General features: G+C 39.4%; 1 protein-coding gene and 1 non-coding gene across 2 annotated transcripts in view; both read right to left on the reverse strand.

Annotated features, from left to right (window-relative positions):
- The window catches only part of ANKRD45 (ankyrin repeat domain 45), a 63,102-nt gene extending 40,574 nt beyond the window's left edge, over nt 1–22,528 (reverse strand). Inside the window, exons 1-2 of the mRNA XM_015123867.3 lie at nt 22,494–22,528; nt 12,199–12,541 (exon numbers count right to left, since the gene is read on the reverse strand). Of these exons, the coding sequence (XP_014979353.1) occupies nt 12,199–12,526 (328 nt within the window). The 5' untranslated portion in view covers nt 12,527–12,541; nt 22,494–22,528. The remainder of the gene's footprint in view (nt 1–12,198; nt 12,542–22,493) is intronic.
- On the reverse strand, nt 13,202–13,305 carry LOC114675361 (small nucleolar RNA U13). The gene has a single exon (XR_003726407.1). It is a non-coding gene; the product is annotated as a small nucleolar RNA U13 (small nucleolar RNA).
- Nucleotides 22,529–25,656: the final 3,128 nt, after the last annotated feature.

The following is a 25,656-nucleotide window of genomic DNA, read 5'->3' on the forward strand; positions in this document are numbered from 1 at the left end:
CACCCAGCCACTCTGAACTTTTTGATCCAACGTGTCAACAGAAGGTTGTAGAGTCATATACTCAGTTTTTTCTCTGAAGCATGCTTTTCTGACAGTGAATCTTAATTTTCATGTCTTTGCCATATAGACAGGCTTGCAATTTCCCAAATTATCCTTTTCTCAATTTATTTTTCCTCTGGTATTTTCCTATAAGCAGCAAGAAGAAACCAGGAGCACCTGCAACACTTAGCTTAGGAATCCCCTCTCTAAATAAGGTTTCATGGTGACATACAATCAGAATGAAGAAACAGAATATTTTAGAATGTATCATCAAGTCTTAATAGAGTATACACCTATTCCCACACATTGGAAAATACCTACCAAAAAGATGGCAATATTCATGTCAACCAGTCACAATATAACCTTCCTTGAATAGTGTTAGGGAACACTGCCAAATACTGATTTGGGTCTCTCCTTTTCCTTTATATAGTGTTTTAAATATTACTATTATCCTCATTTTTATAGATGAAGACACCATAGCACAGAAAGGTTATATAATTTGCCCAAGTCACATAGTCAAGTTAATGGAAAGCTGGAGTTTTAACTCAGGTAGTCTGGCTGTAAAATCCATGCTGTTAACGAATTTATTACAGAATCCTTTAGTAACTTGATTTTTGCCTCAATATTTTTGAGAGTTATCCATTTTAATACCCAAAAAGCTAATTCATTCCTTTTAATTATTGTGTAATATTCCATTGTATGAAAATACCATAATGTATTTATCTACCCTCCTATTATTTATTTCCAGTGATTAACTGTTATAAGCAAGGCTTGAATAATCATTTTTACACTTATGTCTTCTTGTAAGCATGTGTGAGAGTTTCCCAAAGACATATCTCTAGAAATGGAAATTAGGATCATCAGGTATGTCCATTAACAACTTGATATAAATGTTCTCAAAAGTGATTACATCTATTTATAATCCCTCCTCAGAGTGAAGGAACTCCCATTTCCTACATCTTCAGCAATGTTTAATACTGTCAAATATTTAAATTTTTCTGACTCTGATGAGTCATGGTAGCCCATTGTTTACATTTGCTTTTATAGTGAAGTTAAACTTATTTTCATTTATTTATTGGCCATGAGAGTTTCTCTCCCATAAATTGCATGTTCCTAACCTCTGCCTATTTTTCTATTGGGTTGAATTCTAAGCCTATTAATTAGTAGACTGTCTTTTACATAGATATATCCTTTGTGGCTTATTTTGTCACTTTGTTTATGAAACCTTTTGGGCATAGTTCAAAATTTAGATAGATAGACTGACAGAGAGATATTTTCCCTTAGTGGTTGGGTTCTTTATATCTCAAGATGCTCTGTGATGTCTCAAGAATATAGCAATACTCCTCTATTTTTCAAAAAGTTTAAAATATTTTGCTTTATACATTCATGTCTTACAATCACCTGTAATTAATTTTTATGTGTGGTAAAAAGTAGGTATATATCAACCATTGTGGAAAACAGTGTGGCGATTCCTCAAGGATCTAGAACTGGAAATACCATTTGACCCAGCCATCCTATTACTGGGTATATACCCAAAGGATTATAAATCATGCTGCTATAAAGACACATGCACACGTATGTTTATTGTAGCATTATTCACAATAGCAAAGACTTGGAATCAACCCAAATGACCATCAGTGACAGACTGGATTAAGAAAATGTGGCCCATATACACCATGGAATACCGTGTAGCCATAAAAAAGGATGAGTTCGTGTCCTTTGTAGGGACATGGATGCGGCTGGAAACCATCATTCTCAGCAAACTATCACAAGGACAGAAAACCAAACACCGCATGTTCTCACTCATAGGTGGGAATTGAACGATGAGATCACTTGGACACAGGAAGGGGAACATCACACACCAGGGCCTATTGTGGGGAGGGGGAGGGAGACGGATAGCATTAGGGGATATACCTAATGTAAATGACGCGTTAATGGGTGCAGCACACCAATATGGCACATGCATACATATGTAACAAAACTGCACGTTGTGCACATGCACCCTAGAACTTAAAGTATAATAATTTAAAAAAAAACCTATCTATATCATAGCCACACCTATACATATGGGGGAATTGGACAACGGGTAGACATTTATCTACATCAATATTATGCTATGGGAGGGTGGCACAAATCATAGTTAGGCATCTTAGTATTTTTGTCATAGCACATGAGCAGGTATCACATGCCAATTTGCAGTGGGTCCTATGTCTGCAAATACAGGCAACGTGTAACAGGAATTAAGCATTTTGTCCTGACAAGTCAGGACTTAAACTATAGGTCAGTCTCTAGCTGTGAGGCTTGGACAAGTTCCTTTTCCTTTCTAAGCCTCAGCTTCCTCATTGATCAAAAGAGATAACACAGAACATCTTTAGATAGTTTTTAAAAGAATTAAATCAGGTAAGACATGTGAAGTACTTTGCACTATATCTGGGAATACCTGATGGCAGCAACTTCTATGAGTCATAGAATAGAAATATTTGCCAATCTATTTACTTTGTGTCTTTTTCTGTTCCCAATGTTTTCTGGTGGCTAAAAGAAAAGAAAAAGCAAGCATGATAAAGACTAATTAAAGAGTTGTTCCTCAAAAGACAAAAAAAAAAGGTATATAATTTTATTTTTTTCCAGATGAATAATAAACATTCTCTGGCATCATATACTAAATAGTTCATTTTCCCCACTGAAATTTAGAGTCAGCTTCTCAGTTGCTTTTTAAAAAGATATTAATTAGATTGACAAATTAATTTGGAAGAAATTAAGAGAAACAGCATTATGAAATTTAATCTCACTATTGAGACACATATACACTTCGTGTGGTCTTTCATATAAATCAATAAAGTTTCATACTTTTTGCCATAAATGTCTTACAATTCTTGTTTTATTATTATTATACTTTAAGCTCTAGGGTACATGTGCACAACATGCAGGTTTGTTATATGTGCCATGTTGGTTTGCTGCACCCATTAACTCGTCATTTACATTAGGTATATCTCCTAATGCTATCCCTCCAACCAGCCCCCCCACCCTACAATGTGTGATGTTCCCCACCCTGTGACCAAGTGTTCTCATTGTTCAGTTACCACCTATGAGTGAGAACATGCACTGTTTCGTTTTCTATCCTTGTGATAGTTTGCTGAGAATGATGGTTTCCAGCTTCATCCATGTCCCTGCAAAGGACACGAACTCATCCTTTTTCATGGCTGCATAGTATTCCATGGTGTATATGTGCCACATTTTCTTAATCCAGTCTACCATTGATGGACACTTGAGTTGGTTCCAAGTCTTTGCTACTGTGAATAGTGCCACAATAAACATACATGTGCATGTGTCTTTATAGCAGCATGATTTATAATCCTTTGGGTATATGCCCAGTAACTGGATTGCTGGGTCAAACGGTATTTCTAGTTCTAGATCCTTGAGGAATCGCCACACTGTCTTCCACAATGGTTGAACTAGTTTACACTCCCACCAACAGTGTAAAAGCATTCCTATTTCTCCACATCCTCTCCAGCATTTGTTGTTTCCTGACTTTTTAATGACTGCCATTCTAACTGGCATGAGATGGTATCTCATTGTTGTTTTGATTTGCATTTCTCTGATGACCAGTGATGATGAGCATCTTTTCTTGTGTCTTTTGGCTTCATAAATGTCTTCTTTTGAGAAGTGTCTGTTCTTATCCTTTGCCCACTTTTTGATTGGGTTTGTTTTTTTCTTGTAATTTTCTCCCATTCTGTAGGTTGCCTGTTCACTCTGATGGTAGTTTCTTTTGCTGTGCAGAAGGTCTTTAGTTGTTGTTGATTTCTTTTCTTTTTTTTTTTTTTTTTTCAGATGGAGTCTTGCTCTGTCACCCAGGCTGGAGTACAGTGGCATGATCTCGGCTCACTGCAACCTCCGCCTCCCCGGGTTCAGTGATTCTCTTGCCTCAACCTCCCAAGTGGCTGGAATTACAGGCACATGTCACCACGCCCAGCTAATTTTTGTATTTTTAGTAGATATGGGGTTTCACCATATTGGCCAGGTTGGTCTCGAGCTCCTGACCTTGCGATATGCCTGCCTCGGCCTCCCAAAGTATTGGGATTACAGGCATGATCTGCTGCTCCCGGCCTGGTCTTTAGTTTAATTAGATCCCATTTGTCTATTTTGGCTTTTGTTGCCATTGCTTTTGGTGTTCTAGTCACGAAGTCCTTGCCCATGCCTATGTCCTGAATGGTATTGCCTAGGTTTTCTTCTAGGGTTTTTATGGTTTTAGGTCTAACATTTAAGTCTTTAATCCATCGTGAATTAATTTTTGTATAAGGTGTAAGGAAGGGATCCAGTTTCAGCTTTCTACATATGGCTAGCCAGTTTTCCCAGCACCATTTATTAAATAGGGAATCCTTTCCCCATTTCTTGTTTTTGTCAGGTTTGTCAAAGATCAGATGGTTGTAGATGTGTGGTGTTATTTCTGAGGCCTCTGTTTTGTTCCATTGGTCTATATCTCAGTTTTGGTACCAGTACCATGCTGTTTTGCTTACTGTAGCCTTGTAGTGTAGTTTGAAGTCAGGTAGTGTGATGCCTTCAGCTTTGTTCTTTTTGCTTAGTATTGTCTTGGCAATGCAGGCTATTTTTTGGTTCTGTATGAACTTTAAAGCAGTTTTTTCCAATTCTGTGAAGAAAGTCATTGGTAGCTTGATGGGGATGGCACTGAATCCATAAATTACCTTGAGCAGTATGGCCATTTTCACAATACTGATTCTTCCTATCTATGAGCACGGAATGTTCTTCTATTTGTTTGTGTCCTCCTTTACTTCATTGAGCAGTGGTTTGTAATACTCCTTGAAGAGGTCCTTCACATCCCTTGTAAGTTGGATTCCTAGGTATTGTATTCTCTTTGTAGCAATTGTAAACGGGAGTTTCCTCATGATTTGGCTCTCTGTTTCTCTGTTATTGGTGTATAGGCATGCTTGTGATTTTTGCACATTGATTTTGTATCCTGAGACTTTGCTGAAGTTGCTTATCAGTTTAAGGAGATTTGGGGCTGAGAAGACAGGGTTTTCTAAATATACAATGATATCATCTGCAAACAGGGACAATTTGACTTCTTCTGTTCCTAACTGAATATGTTTAGTTCTTTCTCTTGCCTGATTGCCCTAGCCAGAACTTCCAACACTATGTTGAATAGGAGTGGTGAGAGAGGGCATCCCTGTCTTGTGCCAGTTTTCAAAGAGAATGCTTCCAGTTTTTGCCCATTCAGTATGACATTGGCTGTGGGTTTGTCATAAATAGCTCTTTTTATTTTGAGAAACATTCCATCAATACCTAGTTTATTGAGAGTTTTCAGCACGATGGGCTGTTGAATTTTGTCAAAGGCCTTTTCTGTATCTATTGAGTTAATCATGTGTTTTTTTGTTGTTGGGTCTGTTCATGTGATGGATTATGTTTATTGATTTGTGTATGTGGAACCAGCCTTGCATTCCAGGGATTAAGCCGACTTGATCATGGTGGATAAGCTTTTGATGTGCTGCTGGATTCTATTTGCCAGTATTACATTGAGGATTTTTCGCATCGATGTTCATCAGGGATATTGGTCTAAAATTCTCCTTTAGAGAATTTTAGAGAAGCTTGTTGTGTCTCTGCCAAGCTTTGGTATCAGGATGATGCTGGCCTCATAAAATGAGTTAGGGAGGATTCCCTTTTTCTGTTGATTGGAATAGTTTCAGAAGGAATAGTACCAGCTCCTCTTTGTAACTCTGGTAGAATTTGTTGTGAATCCATCTGGTCCTAGACTTTTTGGTTGGTAGGCTATTGATTACTGCCTCAATTTCAGAGCCTGTTATTGGTCTATTCAGCGATTCAACTTCTTCCTGGTTTAGTCTTGGGAGGGTGTATGCGTCCAGGAATTTATCCATTTCTTCTAGATTTTCTAGTTTGTTTGCATCATAGTATTCCCTGACGATAGTTTGTATTTCTGTTGGATTGGTGGTGATACCCCCTTTATCATTTTTATTGCATCTATTTGATTGTTCTCTCTTTTCTCATTAGTCTTGCTAGCAGTCTATCCCTTTTGTTGATCTTTTCAAAACAACAGCTCCTGTATTCACTGATTTTTTGAAGGGTTTTTTATGTTTCTATCTCCTTCAGTTCTGCTCTGACCTTAGTTATTTCTTGCCTTCTGCTAGCTTTTGAATTTGTTTGCTCTTGCTTCTCTAGTTCTTTTAACTGCGATGTTAGGGTGTTGATTTTAGATCTTTCCTGCTTTCTCTTGTGGGCATTTAGTGCTATAAATTTTCCTATACACACTGCTTTAAATGTGTCCCAGAGATCCTGGTATGTTATGTCTTTGTTCTCACTGGTTTCAAAGAACATCTTTATTTCTGCCTTCATTTCGTTATGTACCCAGTAGTCATTTAGGAGCAGGTTGTTCAGTTTCCATGTAGTTGTGGGGTTTTGAGTGAGTTTCTTAATCCTGAGTTCTAATTTGATTGCACTGTGGTCTGAGAGATAGTTTGCTGTGATTTCCGTTCTTTTACATTTGCTGAGGAGTATTTTACTTCCAACTATGTGGTCAATTTTAGAATAAGTGTGACGTAGTGCTGAGAAGAATGTATACTCTGTTGATTCAGGGTGCAGAGTTCTGTAGATGTCTATTAGGTCTGCTTGATGCAGAGCTGAGTTCAAGTCCTGGATGTTCTTGTTAACCTTCTGTCTCGTTGATCTGTCTAATATTGACAGTGGGGTGTTAAAATCTCCCATTATTATTATTATGTGGAAGTCTAAGTCTCTTTGTAGGTCTCTAAGGACTTGCTTTATGAATCTGGGTGCTCCTGTATTGGGTGTCTATATATTTATGATAGTTAGCTCTTCTTGTTGAATTGATCCCTTTACCATTATGTAATGGCCTTCTTTGTCTCTTTTGATCTTTGTTGGCTTACAGTCTGTTTTATCAGAGACTAGGATTGCAACCCTGCTTTTTATTTATTTATTTATTTTATTTTTTTTTTTATTTATTTTTGCTTTCCATTCGCTTGGTAGATCTTCCTCCACCCCTTTATTTTGAGCCTATGTGTGTCTCTACACATGAGATGGGTCTCCTGAATATAGCACATTGATGGGTCTTGACTCTATCCAGTTTGTCGGTCTGTGTCTTTTAATTGGGGCATTTAGCCCATTTACATTTAAGGTTAATATTGTTATGTGTGACTCTGATCCTGACATTATGATCTTAGCTGGTTATTTTGCCCATTAGTTGATGCAGTTTCTTCCTAGCATCGATGATCTCTATAATTTGGCATGTTTTTGCAGTGGTTGGTACCAGTTGCTCCTTTCCATGTTTAGTGCTTCCTTCAGGAGCTCTTGCAAGGCAGTCCTGGTGGTGACAAAATCTCTCAGCGTTTGCGTATCTGTAAAGGATTTTATTTCTCCTTTACTTATGAAACTTAGGTTGACTGGATATGTAATTCTGGGTTGAAAACTATTTTCTTTAAGAATGTTGAATATTGGTCCCCACTCTCTTCTGGCTTGTAGAGTTTCTGCCAAGAGATTCGCTGTTAGTCTGATGGACTTCCCTTTGTGGGTAACCCAACCTTTCTCTCTGGCTGCACTTAACATTTTTTCCTTCATTTCAACCTGGGTCAATCTGATAATTCTGTCTCAGGGTTGCCCTTCTTGAGGAGTATCTATGTGGTGTTCTCTGTATTTCCTGAATTTGAATGTTGGCCTGCCTTGCTAGGTTGGGGAAGTTCTCCTGGATAATATCCTGAAGAGTGCTTTCCAACTTGGTTCCATTCTCCCAGTCAATTTCAGGTACACCCATCAAATGTAGATTTGGTCTTTTCACATAATCCCATATTTCTTGAAGGCTTTGTTCATTTCTTTTTACTCTTTTTTCTCTAATTTTGTTCTCTTGCTTTATTTCATTAATTTGATCATCAATCACTGATACCCTTTCTTCCACTTGAACGAATTGGCTACTGAAGCTTGTGCATGCATCACATAGTTCTCCTGCCATGATTTTCAGCTCCGTCAGATCATTAATGTCTTCTCTACATTGTTTATTCTAGTTAGCCATTTGTTTAATCTTTTTTCAAGGTTTTTAGATTCCTTACGGTGGGTTCAAACATCCTTCTCTAGCTTGGAGTAGTTTGTTATTACCGACCTTCTGAAGCCTACTTCTGTCAGCTCATCAAAGTCATTCTCTGTCCAGCTTTGTTCCGTTGCTGTTGAAGAGCTGCAGTCTTCTGGAGGAGAAGACGTGCTCTGGTTTTTAGAATTTTCAGCTTTTCTGCTCTGGTTTCTCCCCATCTTTGTGGTTTTATCTACCTTTGGTGTTTGATGTTGTTGACCTACAGATAGGGTTTTGGTATGGATGTCCTTTTTATTGATGTTGATGCTATTCCTTTCTGTTTGTTAGTTTTCCTTCTAACAGTCAGGTCCCTCAGCTGCAGGTCTGTTGTAGTTTGCTAGAGGTGCCCTCCAGACCGTGTTTTCCTGGGTATCACCAGCGGAGGCTGCAGAACAGCAAATATTGCAGAACAGCAAATATTGCTGCCTGATCTGTCCTCTGGAAGCTTCATCCCAGAGCAGCATCTGCCTGTATGAGGTGTCAGTTGGCCCCTACTGGGAGGTATCTCCCCGTTAGGCTACATGGGTGTCAGGAGGCAATGTGTCCATTCTCAGAGCTCAAACACTGTGCTGGGAGAACCACTGCTCTCTTCAGAGCTGTCAGACAGGGATGTTTAAGTCTGCAGAAGTTTCTGCTGCCTTTTGTTCAGTCATACCCTGCCCACAGAAGTGGAGTCAACAGAGGCAGCAGGCCTTGCTGAGCTGTGGTGGGCTCCACCCAGTTCGAGCTTCCCTGGCTGCTTTGTCTACCTACTCAAGCCTCAGCAATGGTGGATGCCCCTCCGCCTGCCACGCTGCTGCCTCACAGGTTGATCTCAGACTGCTGCTCTACCAGTGAGCAAGGTTCCATGGGTGTGGGACCCACTGAGCCAGGCACGGGATATAATCTCCTGGTGTGCCATTTGCTAAGACTGTTGGAAAAGCACAGCATTAAGACAGGAATGTCCCATTTTTCCAGGTACAGTGTGTCATGGCTTCCCTTGGCTAGGAAAGGGAAATCCCCTGACCCCTTGTGCTTCCCAGGTGAGGCAATGCCCACCCTGCTTCAGCTCACCCTCCATGGGCTGCACCCACTGTCCAACCAGTCCCAATGAGATGAACCAGGTACCTCAGTTGGAAATGCAGAAATCACCTGTCTTCTGCATCGATCATGCTGGGAGCTGCAGACTGGAGCTGTTCCTATTTGGCCATCTTGTAATGGACCCATGTCTTACAATTATTTTGTCAGATTTATTCCTAGTTCCTTTATCATTTTGTTATGAATAAGATCTTTATTTTTATCACATTCCCTTGTTGTTGATGGTATATAGAAAGTTACTGATTGGGATATTGGTCTTATGTTCATATTCTTCCTAAACTCTCTTAGTACTAATAGTAGATTCCCTTGAATTTAAGTCTATGTACCTATGAATAATCAGAGTTTTGTTTCTTATACTCTGATCTTTATATCCAGTAGTATGCTGGTAAATGTATAACTAGTTACCTGGAGAGAAAAGCCCTGATTTGTATCATTAGCCAATTACTGTGATGTATGGCCCAACATGGCCAATTTCAATAGCTATCAACATGACATCAACCAATTCACAAAAACTCTGAAATTTTAACAATCAGTTCTTCAGAGCTCATAAAAGCTGGCTCTAGCACAATACTGTGTTATTTCTCTACCCTTCTTACTGCTATTGCTGGAAACTCTATTATAATGATAAATGGAAGCCATAATAACAAATATCTTAGTCTTATTTCTGATTATAAAGAATGTTTCTGAAAAATTCAATGTTGGGTAAGTTCACTTCAGGTTTTTGATAGACAGCCTTAAGGAAAGTTTCTTCTATTCCGCTTTCCCTAAGAGCTTTCATCACAGGCCAGATGCAGTGGCTCATGCCTGTAATCCCAGTGCTTTGGGAGGCCGAGGTGAGAGCACTGCTTGAGCCCAGGAGGTAGGGAGGCTTGTCTCAAACTCCTGGGCTCAAACTATCCTCCCACCTTGGCCTCCCATAGTGCTGGGATTACAGGTGTGAACCACAATACCTGGCTCTAATGATTTTTTTTAAATCTTACTTCTTTTCTGTGTTAATGTTCTATGTTTTCAATTCCAAATATTATTTATGCTGTCTCTCTCTGATAAATATTATCAAAGGTCGGCTGGGTGCGGTGGCTTACACCTGTAATTCCAGCACTTTGGGAGGCCAAGGCAGGTGGATCACCTGGGGCCAGGAGTTTGAGACCAGCCTGGCCAACATGGCGAAACCCCCTCTGTACTGAAAAATACAAAAATTAGCCAGGCATGCTGTTGCATGCCTGTAATCCCAGCTACTGAGGAGGCTGAGGCAGGAGAATTGCTTGAACCCAGGAGGCGGAGGCAGTAGTGAGCCAAGATTGCGCCACCGTACTCCAGCCTGGGTGACAGAACAAGACTCTGTCTCAAAAAAAAGAGAACGACAACAAATATGTGTGTGTGTGTGTGTGTGTGTATACATATATAAAATCAAATGTTTTTCAACTGTCATTTTCACTGAACCTGATTTTGGTATTGTCAATCCTTTCCTTTCCATCTATTCTGTTTTCTATTTCTTTTCTTTCTTGGTTTTCTTTCTTTCTTTTTTTTTTTTTTTTTCTTTTTTGAAACAGAGTCTTATCATGTCACCCAGGCTGTTGTTGAACTCCTGACCTCAAGCAATCCTCCTGCCTCGGCCTCCCAAATTGCTGAGATTATAGGTGTGAGCCTCTGTGCCTGGCCTCTGGCCTATTTCTTTATTTTCAACGTCATTAATTTATTCAATTATTTTTCTTTTACTTTCTTTGGTTACTCAGTTGTTCTTTTTCTAACTTCTTCAGTCAAATGTTTTGTTTCCTAATATTTTTATGTTTTGTATATTCTAATATAAATATTATACTAGAATTTTAATTTTAGTTGTATCCCATGGGTTCAGACATAGTGATGCTGTTGTCACTTGAACATTTCATAATTTTCATTATTTCTTCTGTGACCAATAGATGATTTAAAGTGTGTTCTTGGTTGGGTGCAGTGGCTCACACCTGTAATCCCAGGACTTTGGGAGACCAAGGTAGGTGGATCTCTGGAGGTCAGGAGATCGAGACCAGCCTGGCCAAAATGGTGAAACACTGTCTCTACCAAAAAATACAAAAATTAGCCAGGCACGGTGACCCATGCCTGTAGTCCCAGCTACTCAGGAAGCTAAGGTGTGAGAATTGCTTGAAGCTGGGAGGCGGAGGTTGCAGTGAGCTGAGGTCATGCCATTGCACTCCAGCCTGGGCAACAGAGTGAGACCCTGTGTCTCAAAAAATAAAAATGAAAATAAAAAATAAGTAAGTGTGTTCTTGGTTTCAGTTTTCAGTTATCTTTTTGTTACTACTTTTTAATTTTATTTTGTCATAGTCACTGATCAAAGACTATATGCTATAGATTCTCTGATAGTTGTTAAGACTTCCTTTATGGCTTAACATACGATCAATATTTTTAAAATGTTCCATGTGAGCATGAAGAGAGTGTATATCCTTTCTTTGCTGAAGATCATGCTGATGATCATTTTTTTGTTTTCTACCACGACCACATATTATATTTGCAATCTGAAAAAGTAATTACTGAATTTAAAAAGCTAATTAGATGATTGCTAACAATTAATAAATCTTCAGGGGAAAGAGATAACAGTAAATTATTACACATTTACTATATATCAATTTACAATATGCCAAGCACTAAAATATTTATTTTATCCTATTTAATCCTCATTATACCCTGTAAGGAAAATATAATTATTGTCCCCATTTTGCAGATGGAAAAACAGAAACACAAAAAGACTAGGTAACTTGCCAAGTCACACAGCTAATAAATAGTGAAGTCTATGTTCTAAAATACTATACTATGTAATATCAACATTGACATTTACATGTATACACATACATATACCCATATAGATGTATATACACATATATGTAAAGTATAAAACAGGCACATCAAATATATCTAACCTGAAATATATTACATGGCATCTTTAGGTCATCATAAGTAATACTGATGAGAGAAAAAAGACAAAATACCTCTGGTGGTTTTTTCATTCAGATTCACACCGTATTTTGCCAAAGCTCTAATCACATCACTTTGCCCAGCCATGCAAGCTGCATACAACAAATTTCTCCCAACGATGTCTTCTTCTAAGAGAAGCTGCATGGCCTGTTCATGATGAGGATTCTCAGGATCTTCAAAAATCTTCTGCAAACCCTCTACATCCCCTGTGAGAGCAGGTTGTAAAAGGGGGTTCCTGGGGCCTGTTTCCTCTGGTTCTTGGACTTCTTCTTCTTCATCTTCCTCTTCCTGCTGTGAGAAAAATTCTGAACTCTCTGACTCTGGAGGTCCTTCTGACTCCATTAACTCCAAAAATACCTATGACCAAAAAAATTAAAAAGTGATAAAAATCTACTCAAACACATCAGTATTTGTTTATTTATTTGCTCAGTCAACTGACAATATAGATGGTATAAAAATACTTAACTAGTTGAAAATAACTATAAAGTAAGATACTTCAGCAATTCCATCAATAAAGTTTATTGTGTACCTATTATGACTAAGTACATATAACACGGCTCAAGTATATACTAAAATGTTAAATGTGTGAAATAAATAATAAATTCAATAGAAACAGAAGATCGTATGATCTAAATTCATTAGGAAGAGATTGAAAAAGAATGTCTAAGAGACCCACCTGCCTAAATAAGGGTCCCTGTATGAGAGAAGTGAGAAATATAATAGGGTTACTGGAACCAGATTATAAAGACTTTAAAAATTAGGCACCGACATTTAAACAGAATTCATTCGCTCAGTAACACATACTGAAAGCACTGTGTAAATTGTGAAAACCGGAATCAGATTTATTTCCTACCCTCAACAAGTTACTATTTCAAGGGAAAAAATATGAAATGCACAAAATAAGTGTAATAAAAGGTGACAAGTAGTAAATACCATAACGAAAGAAATGCTATAGGAGTTTAGAAGGGATAAGATTAATTCTAGATAAAATTATTCAAGGATGTCTCTTTTTTTTCACATCAGACAGGAAACGTGCCCATGTTGTAACAAGGTTTGAAGGAGGTACCTCTCAAACATGAGCATGAAAACCCAATAATCACACCTATGAATTACGAAAGGATCTAACTAAGGATGTCTTGCTAGTGCTTCAGTCTGTCAGAACACAATATTAAACCGGGAAAGATTCAGAGAAGAGTACCAGAGACCCTTCACACATACAAGAATGTTTGTGGCATCACTGTTCACAACAGCAAAAAACCCAGAAGGGAAAACCAATGTCCAAGAAGAGGAGCATAAACTGGTATATTCAAACAAAATGGTATATAACTGTTAAAAGAAATAAATTACAGTGGTATGCCATACGGTAGGCAGCTTCTGACAAGGCTCCCAATGTCCCACCCCTGCCTCCTGGTATTCATACCGTTGTGTAATTTCCTCACCTTGAATGTGGGTTGGACCTAGTGACTGGCTTCTAATGAAGAGAATACAGCAATAGTGAGGGGATGTAAATTCTGTAATTCAGTTACAGTAGACTGTGATTTTGTCTTGCTGATATTCTCTCCCTTGCTCTTCTCATGCGCTGTGATGGAGAAGGCCACCTTTCAAGGAAGGAGGGTGATCTCTGTTCAACAGCCAGTAAGAATCAAGGCTCTTAATCCAATTCCATAAGGAACTTAATTCTGCCAGCAATCACCGAGTGAGCATGGAAGTAGATCTGGCCCAGTTAACCTTGAGATGACTATGGCCTCAGGCAACACCTTGATTATAGCCTCATGAGAAATCTTCAAGTAGAGGATCCAGCTAACCTGTGCCTAGATTCCTTTTTAACCTAACAAGCTTGGGGCTAATTTGTCACACAGCAGTAAGACACAGAACAATATAAATGAATCTTATCAATATATCACATGAAAAATATAAATCCAAAAGATTTTATATATATATAGATATATTTTTGTCAAGTGAAAAGTAATTGAACAGACTTTTTAGGAATACAAGTAGATGCAGTAACACTACACAGAAATAAAAGACAAAAAGCAAGATTGAACACAGATTCAAGATCATGTTTACCAGGATGAAGGGTAGTGGGAGAAGACGAGATGCTGGAAATGTGATAAAGGGAATCATATGTTTAGTAAAGAATATTAACATTTAAGTTGAGCCATCAGGAATGGGCAAGACTGTCATTCAGAAGTCAGAAGGAAAGAAATTCCAGATGGAATAACTAAGTTAAAGCACCAAAGCAAAGATCACAGGTATTTTTGGTAATGAGCATGTTGGCCAATTTGGTTAAGTATAAGCCATTCAAAATAAGCAAGAAGTCTGCTCTTAAAAAGAGCCTGGGATTGCATCAATAAGTCTGAACTTGATTCTGTAGGCAACTGGTAGAGCAAGGAACAATTAAGGACAGTTAGCTGAAGGTTTTAGTGCTAGGAACTAAGTAGGTTTCAAGGAGATTGGTCTGACAAGCCTGAGTGACATAGATTAGAGGAGTAAGAGACTAGAGGCAAAAAAGAAAAATTAATTAGACAGTTATTGGAGAAGTCTAAATTAGTGTGAATTAGGGCTTTAATTATTCACTCATATAATTCAGTGTTTAATGGATTCCTTCCTCTATGCCAGGCACTATGCTAGATCCTGAGGATTCAACAAGTTAGGAAAGATCCCTCCTATCATGAAGCATATATTCTGATTGTACGCAGGCAATAAAAAATAAAACAAACGTGATAATTTTAGACTGTTATAAGTGTTTCCAAGGAAATAAACATGGTGAAGCACTAGGAAGTAACAGGGAAGTGAAGAGAAAAAACTTGAAAAAGAAAAATCAAGGTGATATTGAAGTAGGACTGCAGAGAATGACAAAGACTATGAAGGCCACAGGAAAATGGAACAGAAATCCAAAGCAGGGGTTAAAGGCCAGAGAGCAAATATTTTAGGCTTGTGGGCCCTCTGTCTCTATTCTAACTACTCAACTCTGCAGTTGTTGCTTGAAAGTAGTTATAGACAATACACAAATGAATGGGTGTGCCTGTGTTTGAAGAAAACATTATTTACAAAACAAGTGGTGTTCCACAGGCCATAGTTTTCTGACCCTGTTCTTAAGAAATAACAGTCCTAAAGAGTGCTGAAAGAAAAGAAAACTGTCATTTACTTCTATGGTGAAGTAAAGAAAATAAATAGGATAATAGTTGAAAGCTCATTGTGATATGCATTTTAAATTGGTAGAATATTACAATCTTCTCTATTACTACACTACATTAATCCCTTCCTTCTATAAATGTGTATAATGCTTGTAAGCCATTAGGAATTCTTTGGCTGTAAATAATAGAAAAGCCAAATAAGATTGGCTATTTAAAAGTAGGAGATTCTTTTCACACATAATGAGAAATTTAAAGATGGAGATGGTTCAGCAGCTCAAAAATATAGATTCAATCTCTATCACTCCATCATAGTTAGTGTGTAAGACTTTCATCTTCACAACTCTTGCCTCATGTTATAACTCCTGGAATCTCATCTTAATTCATGGCAGGAAAAATGGGGAATCTCCTAGAGGACACCAGTGATATCAATCCCTCCAATCCCTCTTAAGGGGAAAGCAAAACAAAAATCTTTCCTAACAAGTCCCAACAAACTTCCAGTTAATATCTCAAAGGCCAGACTGTACAATGTGGTGTGGCTACCCCATCTTTAAGAGGAGAGGGGGAGAAAAAAGCAAGTTTCTTGATTTTCCAGTCTCTATGATAGAGGCAAGCAAGGTAGACAGGGATTGGAAACGGGAGTTCAGTTACCCAATCAACAATGACTCAACCATAAGATTCGGTGCATGTCTTGTATTTGAGATGGTTTAGTTCAACTCTTTCATTTTACAGAAGAATTACAGTGGAAACTTGTAATTCTTCAGTGTCTGACATCCAACTCCCTACCCTTCCAACACACACACACACACCTTCTTTAAAGCACACCTATCTCAGTTTCAGATAATTCTAATAAAAGATATAGCTAACTTCCCACACCAGAAGATAAAGAAGCAGGATTCTTCTTTTCTCTCTCTCAGTACAAGCCTGGGGGCAGGTACATTATTTAAGCTCAGCCAATCAGGGGCTCCATCCTACGATCTTGACTCTTAAACAAGGGATACAAGAAAATGAGGCTAGTTGAAGGGCATTCATCACAAGCGACAGAAATAGTATGCTGATCAAACTTCCTGCTATGAGAAGATGCTGTGGTTCTTGTGGTCTGATCCTCCACAGTTCCCTTGGTTTCCTCATTTTCAGCCTCCCAGTAATTACTAGTTGTCTTCCCCAAAATCTAATCTCCTTTTGTTTTGGAATAGAACCCCACCCTCTTCTTTTGGAATAGAAGCCCACCCTCTTTTCTTTTAACAAGACTTTTTTAAAACTGATCTTTACGGTGGAATAAGACTATTTTCCAGTCTCTCTTGTAATATTGGTGTTGCCACATGCCCAAATAGTAAGCAATAAGATCTAAGCAGATATATAGAGTGCAAATTCCAGGAATGCTTAATTCCTTCTCACTGGATTTCAAACATAATAGCTGGAGCTTGAAAGGATAATGGTTGGTCTCTTCAAATACATATGTATTATTTTATATCTTGTATAAATTATTTCTGTTATAATACATAATATATATTAGTTTGACATTTCATTTTAATTTTATATGTAAATATATGTAACTTCTATCAATAGAGTGACCACATAATTTATTGATTGGTAACAATGGACAATTTTACCATGGATACATTGCATATATTTGTACATATATATTTCTTTTTAAAACAAAGCAATATTTCTCTTTACTATAGGTAACATATCACTGTTTTTTGTCCCATTTTTATTTTTTTAAAACTGGGTGCCACCTACTAAATTGACTGCATCACCCACTAAATGGGATGCAACCCACAGTGTGTAAAAACATGGGTCTTGAATAAGCACTATGGAGACTATACCAGGAAATCAACAAGAAGAACTCTAACAGAAGTTAAACAGCTTGTGTTTATGGTTAATAGCTTGGGTGACATATGTCCCAATGTATGCAGGACATTTCCCGTTTTATCTGTTTTCCTGGTATAATTTTTAATAGCATCTACTTTCACTCTCAAAAGTGTCCATTATTATTAGACAATAATTTTGTCACTCTATTAATAGTAGTCATAATCTTTTGAAACATTTCTGCTAAAGATATCCATATTCAAACCTTGCAGAATAGAGGCAGGATGTGTTAGGAATGGCTTTCACTGGCACACCAGGGACCCAGCCATGAGAACTTGAAGATACTGAGAAATTCCTATTTTTGTTTCACAGGTATTCCTGTTATGAGACCTAAAATAGCTTTACATCTCCGACATTCCAACTACCCAAATCCTATTTAGGCCGAGCTATAAACCCACTTTCTTCCTAAAACTTTCCTTAATTCCTCTCTTGAGTGCACACTGGCCTCTCAATATTCTGAACTCCAAAGGCCATTGTGTATAGTCTATACAATAGAACCTACCAAATATGATATTATATAATTTTCTAATTGTTTCAAGTATGTAAGACATCTATCCAATTACGTTGTAAACTTGCTGGGGGCAGGAATGAAGCTTTACATTTCTTTGTGTTACTTTCAGACTTACCACAATTCTTAACAAGTTGTATATATTCAATAACTCTTAAAGTCAAGCTTGCAATTCCCAGTGCTTCTTTTCGTAGCCAAGAGCAATGGGTTTTGGAGTCAGAGAGACTTGAGTTCACAATCCAATCCTGCAATTTATTAGCTGCAAAATACTGGGCAATTTACCTACTCTCTTGTAGGAATAACACTAGAGTCTAGACTATGATTGTTCTAAGAATCAAAATAAATTAAATGATGTACATACCAAGCACATGGGGAACATTTAGTAAATACAAGCTACCATTATAATTATTAGGTCATCATCAAACCTCCAGCAAAATAATCCATGAAGCAAAAGAAAAGATGGTAATGCTACTATTTATTTTCTTTCTTTTTTAAAAAAAGAAAACAACAATAACAACAACAACAAAAAAAAATTAGTTCCTGCTATATTGCACAGACTGGTCTTGAATTCCTGGCTCAGGCTATCCTCCTGCCCTGGATCCCAAGTAGCTGGGCTCACAATCTTCCTGCCTCCACCTCCCAAGTAGCTAGGACTACAGGCCCATGCCACCAGGCCCAGCTCTTTCTCTTTTTTGAATATTCCATAGTTTATTCCTATGCAGGCTATGAATAAATAATTTTCTACCCTACCACCACCAGATATTTGATTACCAACATATCATTCCACATCTAGAGATCAGTCTGATCCCAGGTTAATTCAGAGATATGCAGACAAACTAGATCAAATCTTGCACTATGATTTGGGCCAGAATACTCACAGCTACTCTTGTTATACTCTTAAATGGAGCTTAATTTCTATATCAGCCCAGAACCAACATAATGAGGGCAGCGGTTCTCATATTCTTTGATCTCAGGGCTCTTTACAGTCTTAAAAATTAAGAACCCCAGGGAATTTTTCTTTATGTGGGCTATATCTAAATTAATATTTATATGAGAAATTAAAACTGAGGCCGGGTACAGTGGCTCACATCTGTAATCCCAGCAGTTTGGGGGACTGAGGTGACTGGATCACTTGAGTTCAGGAGTTCGAGACCAGCTTGGGCAACATGCTGAAACCCCATCTCCACAAAAAATACAGAAAAGAAAATAGCTGAGCATGGGGGCACATGCCTGTGGTCCCAGCTACGTGGGAGGTTGAGGTGAGAGAATCATTTGAGCCCAGGAGGCAGAGGTTGCAGTGAGCCATGATCACGCCACTGCACTCCAGCCTGGATTACAGGGCAAGATCCTGTCTCCAAAAAACAACAACAACAACAACAACAAAAACATAAAGTACATATTAATTCATCTTAAACACATTACCTGTTAACAAAAAAAAAATAGTTTATGAAAAATAACTAGGCCTGAATACAACCAAAGATTAAGTAAGGGAGAACTCACTCTCTCTGCCTATTTTCAAGGAATAATGACAAGAAAAAAAGTATGTATATGTTTAGTATAAACAGAACCATCCATGTTTTTTCCAAATATTTTAGATCCAGGGCTGGTTTAATCCACAAATACAGAGGATTATATATATTGTATTGATTCTGTTTCTCTGAAGAACTCTAATACAAATAGCATTTTATTTTTATTTTTTCTTTTTTTTTTTTTTTGAGACAGGATCTCACTCTGTCACCCAAGCTGAGGTGCAATGATGCCATTACGTCTCGCTACAGCCTGAACTCCTGGGCTCAAGCAATCCTCCCAACTCAGCCTTCCGAGTAGCTGCGACTATAGCTGCATGCCATCACACCAGGCTAATTTTTAAATTTTTCTGTAGAGACAGGGGGTCTGGCTATGCTGCCCATACTGGTCTCAACCTCAAGCGATCCTCCCACCTCAGCCTCCCAAAATGCTGAGATTACAAGTGTGAGCCACCGTGCCCAACTGCAATTTACATTTTAGAAAACTCCTATTGGCCATGTGTTGGCCAACAATTTCCCAATACTTTCATGATGAGATCAGAGGTGATATTAATGAAAGTGGGCTTTTAAAAATATTACAGCATGAAACATGTTAACATTTGGAAAACTGATATAACTAAATGAAGCAACATTTTGCTAATGACTGCTTTTCTCCTTTACAAAATCAGCTACACTCCCCCTGCCATTTTCCATTATGTTACAATATCAAGCATGGGTAAAAGATCCAAAGTATAGAACAGATCAATAGATTTTAATGTAACACAGTATGAAAAGTTCATTGACATGGCTTCAGATTCCACACTGCAAGTAGCTTTTAAGAAACTACCACTTGTGGCCGGCTGCAGTGGCTCACACCTGTAATCACAGCATTAGGGAGGCTGAGGTGGGCAGATCACAAGGTCAGGAGTTCAAGACCAGCCTGGCCAATATGGTGAAACCCCGTCTCTACTAAAAATACAAAAAAAGCAAAAAAAAAAAAAAAAAAAAAAAAAAATTAGTCGGGCATGGTGGCAGGCACCTGTAGTCCCAGCTACTCAGGAGGCTGAGGCAGGAGAGTCACTTGAACCCAGGAGGCAGAGGTTGCAGTGAGCCGAGATTGCCCCACTGCACTCCAGCCTGGGGCAACAGAGACTCCGTCTTAAAAAAAAAAAAAAGAAACTACCACTTGTAGAGTTTTGGTGCAGTCACAAAAAATGTGCACAATTATCTGAAAAAGCTATTAAAATACTCTTCCCTTTTCCAACTATATATCTATGTAAGGAGGAATTTGCTTTACACATTTCAAAACAACTTATTGCAACAGATTGACTGCAGAAGCAGACTTAAGAATCTGTCTCCCATTAAGCCAGAAATTAAAGACATTTGCAGAAATGTAAAATAATACCACTTTCTCACTAATTCTTTTGTTCTGGAAAATAGTTATTTTTATGAGAAATACATAATTTATGTTAACATGTGAATTTGTTATTTTTTAAGGAATTAATAAACATTTTTTAAATCCTCAGTTTAATTTCTAATTCTTACATCTAATACTGTATTAAAAGATATAACTCACATAAAGGAAAGCTCTTTTTGATCATTTTTTAAGAGTAAAATGGAGTCCTGAGACAACAAAGTTTCAGGGCACTGCCTTTGGATATACATGAGACCTAGAAATAGGGAAGTCTTGCAGGATGCTTGCCCTACTCAATTGCTATAGCAGGGCAAGGAGGCTTTGCAGGGAGGGAGGGCTGTGGTGCAAACCACTCCAGTCAGGGCTGAAGGGAAGTCACAGCAGGAACTCAGTGCAACTGAGTGAGCCAGGGAGCTCTACTGAGTCCTGACCAAACCAGGAGATACCTGTTCACAAGGTATATAAGCCAAAGGTTAACAAAGAACCACGAAAGCCCTAGGGAGCACCCGGTATACCAGGAACATCACCCCCCTCCCCCCGCCACAGCCAAGGGAAGGCAAAGGGACCCTGACACGTCCCCATAACTGATTCCATGAGCTATCCACATGCATCCACATAGCCGGGGGACCATCTCAAGGAAAGAATCCAAGAAGATACCTGAAAACCTAAACATTTGTATATAAGAGAAATTAAGCACTACCCAAAGAATTCAATTCTAAATTGAGCTAAACTTGAAAACCAATTGGACAGTTAGATTCTTTCCTAATAATCAATATGTAAATGCTCATGAAAGGAACTAGATCAGTCATATACAAAAATAAATTACATTGTCTTTGCCCACAGAAGTAATAACATACATCAAAATTGTAACCCTGCTACATATAACTAAAGTTTCACATAGAACATGAACATGGGAGGGAAGAGGGAAAGCTGGAACTATGAAGGCAGAATGGCATTGCTTTAGTCTTGATTCTGTTACTAATTACGTGACTTTTCTGAAATGAGGATAGCACCTGGTCTGCCTTACTAAATCAGTCTAGAAAAATCTATAAACCTTTTTAAGTATAGAATGTGAATGCTTTCGAGGCACCCACAATAGAAAATCACATAGGTCATAGTCCCTACCCCGAAGGCTCTCACATTTTAGTAGGGAAGACACAAGTAAATCAGTAATGACAGAGTGAGATCAGGGATTCAATGGAGGTAGGCAGAGTGCTTTGAGAGTTAAAACGTGGACATCTACATTCAATTCTGGGTGGCGGTCTCAGAAAGGTTTCCCAGAAGAGGTGAAACCTTCATATTGAAGAGCAGGAGTTTTAAAAGGAGGAAAAAAGGACAATCCAGGTAACGGGAAGAACATAAACAAAGGGCAAGGAGGCAGGCGACGCAGCCTGAAGTTGTGATACAGGAGTAGATCCTTACGTGCCTTTTAAGCCAACTGATTTTTTTCATCAAAAAAAAAAAAATGTAGTCCCTTAAGGATTTTAAGTCCCAGCTCAAGGAGAAGGACCCCCAAGGGCAGCCCCGGGTACACAGGATTAAACAAAGAGAGGGCCTGAGGAACAGGATACAGAAAGTGTCAGCGCCGCCAGGTGATCCAGGAGGTCCCGCGAGGGAGCAACGGACTCTTCTGGGCACCAGAGTTTGCTCTTCGGCCTGAATTCCCTGGGGACCTTCTGCGATTCCCTCGCGCCTGCCCGCGGGGTAGGGGACCGGTGTGCAAAGCTCTGGACAGAAGCAGTTTGAGGACGCTGAGATTGAAGCCCACTCCCCTCCAGCCCTGCCCCAGCAACCTGGAGGGAAGATGTCCGTCTACCCCCTCGTACCCTTCCCGGAGTGCCCACCCGGCTCACGGCGCCAGGACCCCTAGACTCACCACACCCGAGCCCCAGCCTCCTCGGTTACCATGGCAACGGCGCACCGCGCGAGGCAGCGCCTCCCCCTGCGCCGCGGTTCCGGCAGCGCGGGAAGGTTATGCTTGGTGGCAAAGGCGCAGGAAGCCAGAGGGGAAAAACAGCCAGGAATTAATCCAGATAATTTCAGTTTCTGGGTGGCCTGTCGGTTTTTTCTTTGTTTTGTAAATTTTCTGTAATACTGTCTGTATTTGTTTTACAGTTTAAAAATAAGTTGTGCGTATTGGTTGTTGGCCCGTCTAACCTTTGGCTTTTAAACGAAAGAATTTTCTGGAAATAGGAGATTGCATTCTAAAAACTACAAAAGATTGTACGAATAACCCCTTAATTTTCCAGTTATTGGATCTCTTTCTCCCATGGTTTATGGTCATTGTCACCAGCAAGGAGCGTTTCAGGCGACCTCACAAGTGCCAGCTACCTTAGGAGCAGAAGAAACTTGGAGACTATATCCCTCTTGATTCAGAAATTCAAGATGCAAAACGCAACTTTAAAAGGGGGGAAGCGAAGGAGGTGGAGGGACAAGGGGTTTGAAAGAAACAGCAGGGAAGGGTCAGGCATACCTAGTAATTATATCAATGTTCACCTGAATCACACAGTGAAAACAGGGAAGTTTTTGTGCTGAAGGCAAGTGTGAAGGAAAATATTCATTTCTTTAGTGCTTCTACCAGGAATCCATTAAGGAGTAGGTGAATGTTTTAGAGGGGCTCTGAACATTTGTGCTGACGTTCGAATAGCCTAGTTTTGAAATGAATATTTGACCAAAGGCCCAAGCAAAATTTCACCATTGTTACAGTAGGTAGGTAGTCAGGCATGAGCAGAGCAGGCTCCCCTATCCCCCACCAGGAATGTCATGTGACCGTCAGGTAATAGGCAGTTGTTAACTGTCTCTAAAATAATAATTGGTTGCATCCAATGCCAGGAAAAGGCGCTCTCCCAATAGACAGAAAACACCTGAAACTGGTTATCAGCAGCTTCCCCATAAGATCTCAGGAGTTAGGTGATGTGAGAAACATACTCACCTGTCCAAACCCAAAGAATGGACTTAGAGGCATGAAGAACAGCAAAAGAGAGACTTTTCAATAACAGTCTTGCAAGATCAGGTGTCTGGTGAGCAGGCACACCCAGTGCAGTTTTGTCAAGGAATTTATCACCTAGTGTACAAGTCCCTACCCCGGTTCCTCATAGGCTGAGTACTATGGGGTTACAATCTTCCATTACCTAAGTTTCATTATCCCCTTACAAGGTTACATCTTGTCTCCTTCCCCACTTTAAGTTTTGATTTCCCAATGACAAAACTTTCTTTCCTTTTATGGATTAGCCACCCCACCCCCTATTCTTTTTCTCCCTCCCCTCTGACTTCCGTGAGTCTTATCACTCTTCCCAGATGTCTGTAGCGCACGGCTTGTCATGTCTGCAAGGGAGCTGCCCGGATTTGCCGGGGCCTGTTTTCTGAAAATGGACCACTTAAAAAGTACTTCTTGGGGCCGGGCGCGGTGGCCCAAGCTTGTAATTCCAGCACTTTGGGAGGCGGAGGCGGGCAGATCACGAGGTCAGGAGATAGGGACCATCCTGGCTAACAAGGTGAAACCCCGTCTCTACTAAAAACACACACACACACAAAAAATTAGCTGGGAGTGTTGGCGGGCGCCTGTAGTCCCGGCTACTCGGGAGGCTGAGGCAGGAGAATGGCGTGAACCCGGGAGGTGGAGCTTGTAGTGAGCCGAGATCGCACTACTGCACTCCAGCCTGGGCAACAGAGCGAGACTCCGTCTCAAAAAAAAAAAAAAAAAAGAAAACGAAAAGTACTTCTTACTGGTGAGTGGGCTCAAGGATACACATTAAGAGTCAAAATGGCAGAGTTTAACTAGTATATGACCTTCTTGGGTACATTCAACTGGTGAGAGAAGAATGCCTCAAGTGATCATGCATAGAACTGCAGTAAACACACTACATGTGCTCCTCTCCCAAGTGCTAGCAGGTCACTGCACATGCGGACAGCCCGCCCCAAGAGAAGAACCGGGGAGAAGGGACGCAAAACCCCAGAAGTATGCCAACATATAAAACCCTAAGGCCGGGCACAGTGGTACACGCCTGTAATCCCAACACTTTGGGAGGCTGAGGCCCGCCAATCACGAGGTCAGGAGATTGAGACCATCCTGGCTAAACACGGTGAAACCCCATCTCTACTAAAAATACAAAAAAAAAAAAAAAATTAGCCGGGCGTGGTGGCACGCGCCTGTAGTCCCAGCTCCTTGGGAGGATGAAGCCGGAGAATCTCATAAACCCGGGAGGCGGAGCTTGCAGTGAGCCCAGATCGCACCACTGCACTCCAGCATGGGCGACAAAGCCAGACTCCGTCTCAAAAAAAAAAAAGAAACCCTAAGTCAAAGGTCAAACTGCACTTGATCTCTCAAAGTCACCCACTTGGCCCTTTCCAAGTGTACATTACTTCCTTTCATTCCTGCTCAAAAGCTTTTTAATAAACGTACACTCCTGCTCTAAAACTTGCCTCCATCTCTTCTTATGCCTTATGCCCCTCAGTCAGATTCTTTCTTCTGAGGAGGCGAGAATTGAGGCTGCTGCAGACCCATACAGATTCACCACCAGTAACACCACCATAAATCTGAACTTCTGAAATACAAGAATAAATTTGAACTTTTTCAAATGTGATTATTAAATTTTTCATATTCAAATAAGTTGTGGTAATCAAAATTTTGGAGTTTGACATTACAGACAGGAATGATAATCTGTCAGTTGCAAGCTTGCTCCTGCTGTCACTATACAACACATTTGTTCTACTCAACAATCATTTCTTACTGAAGGTGATGAAGAGCAAGGCTAAGTTTAGGTATTTCAGTTTTAACATGCCATTTTTTCATAGTCTTTGTTTTTTAATATCTGGATGGAAGATGACTTATGATGCATAACTGTACAAAACTGTACATGATTCTGTTTTTCATTCATCTTCAGGGGATACGAAGAATTCCCACATATAACTGTTTCTTGAAAGTCTGAAGTGGAATTAAATAACTAAAAATTAAATAGAGTTTTTAAAGTTTTTTTTGAGTGCTCTGAATGCTAATATTAGAAAGGTAGCAAGATACAAAAGGTTTGAGACCTAAAAGC

The sequence above is a fragment of the Macaca mulatta genome, chromosome 1 (genome assembly GCF_049350105.2).
Source record: "Macaca mulatta isolate MMU2019108-1 chromosome 1, T2T-MMU8v2.0, whole genome shotgun sequence".
In the NCBI taxonomy this organism is placed as follows: Eukaryota; Metazoa; Chordata; class Mammalia; order Primates; family Cercopithecidae; genus Macaca; species Macaca mulatta.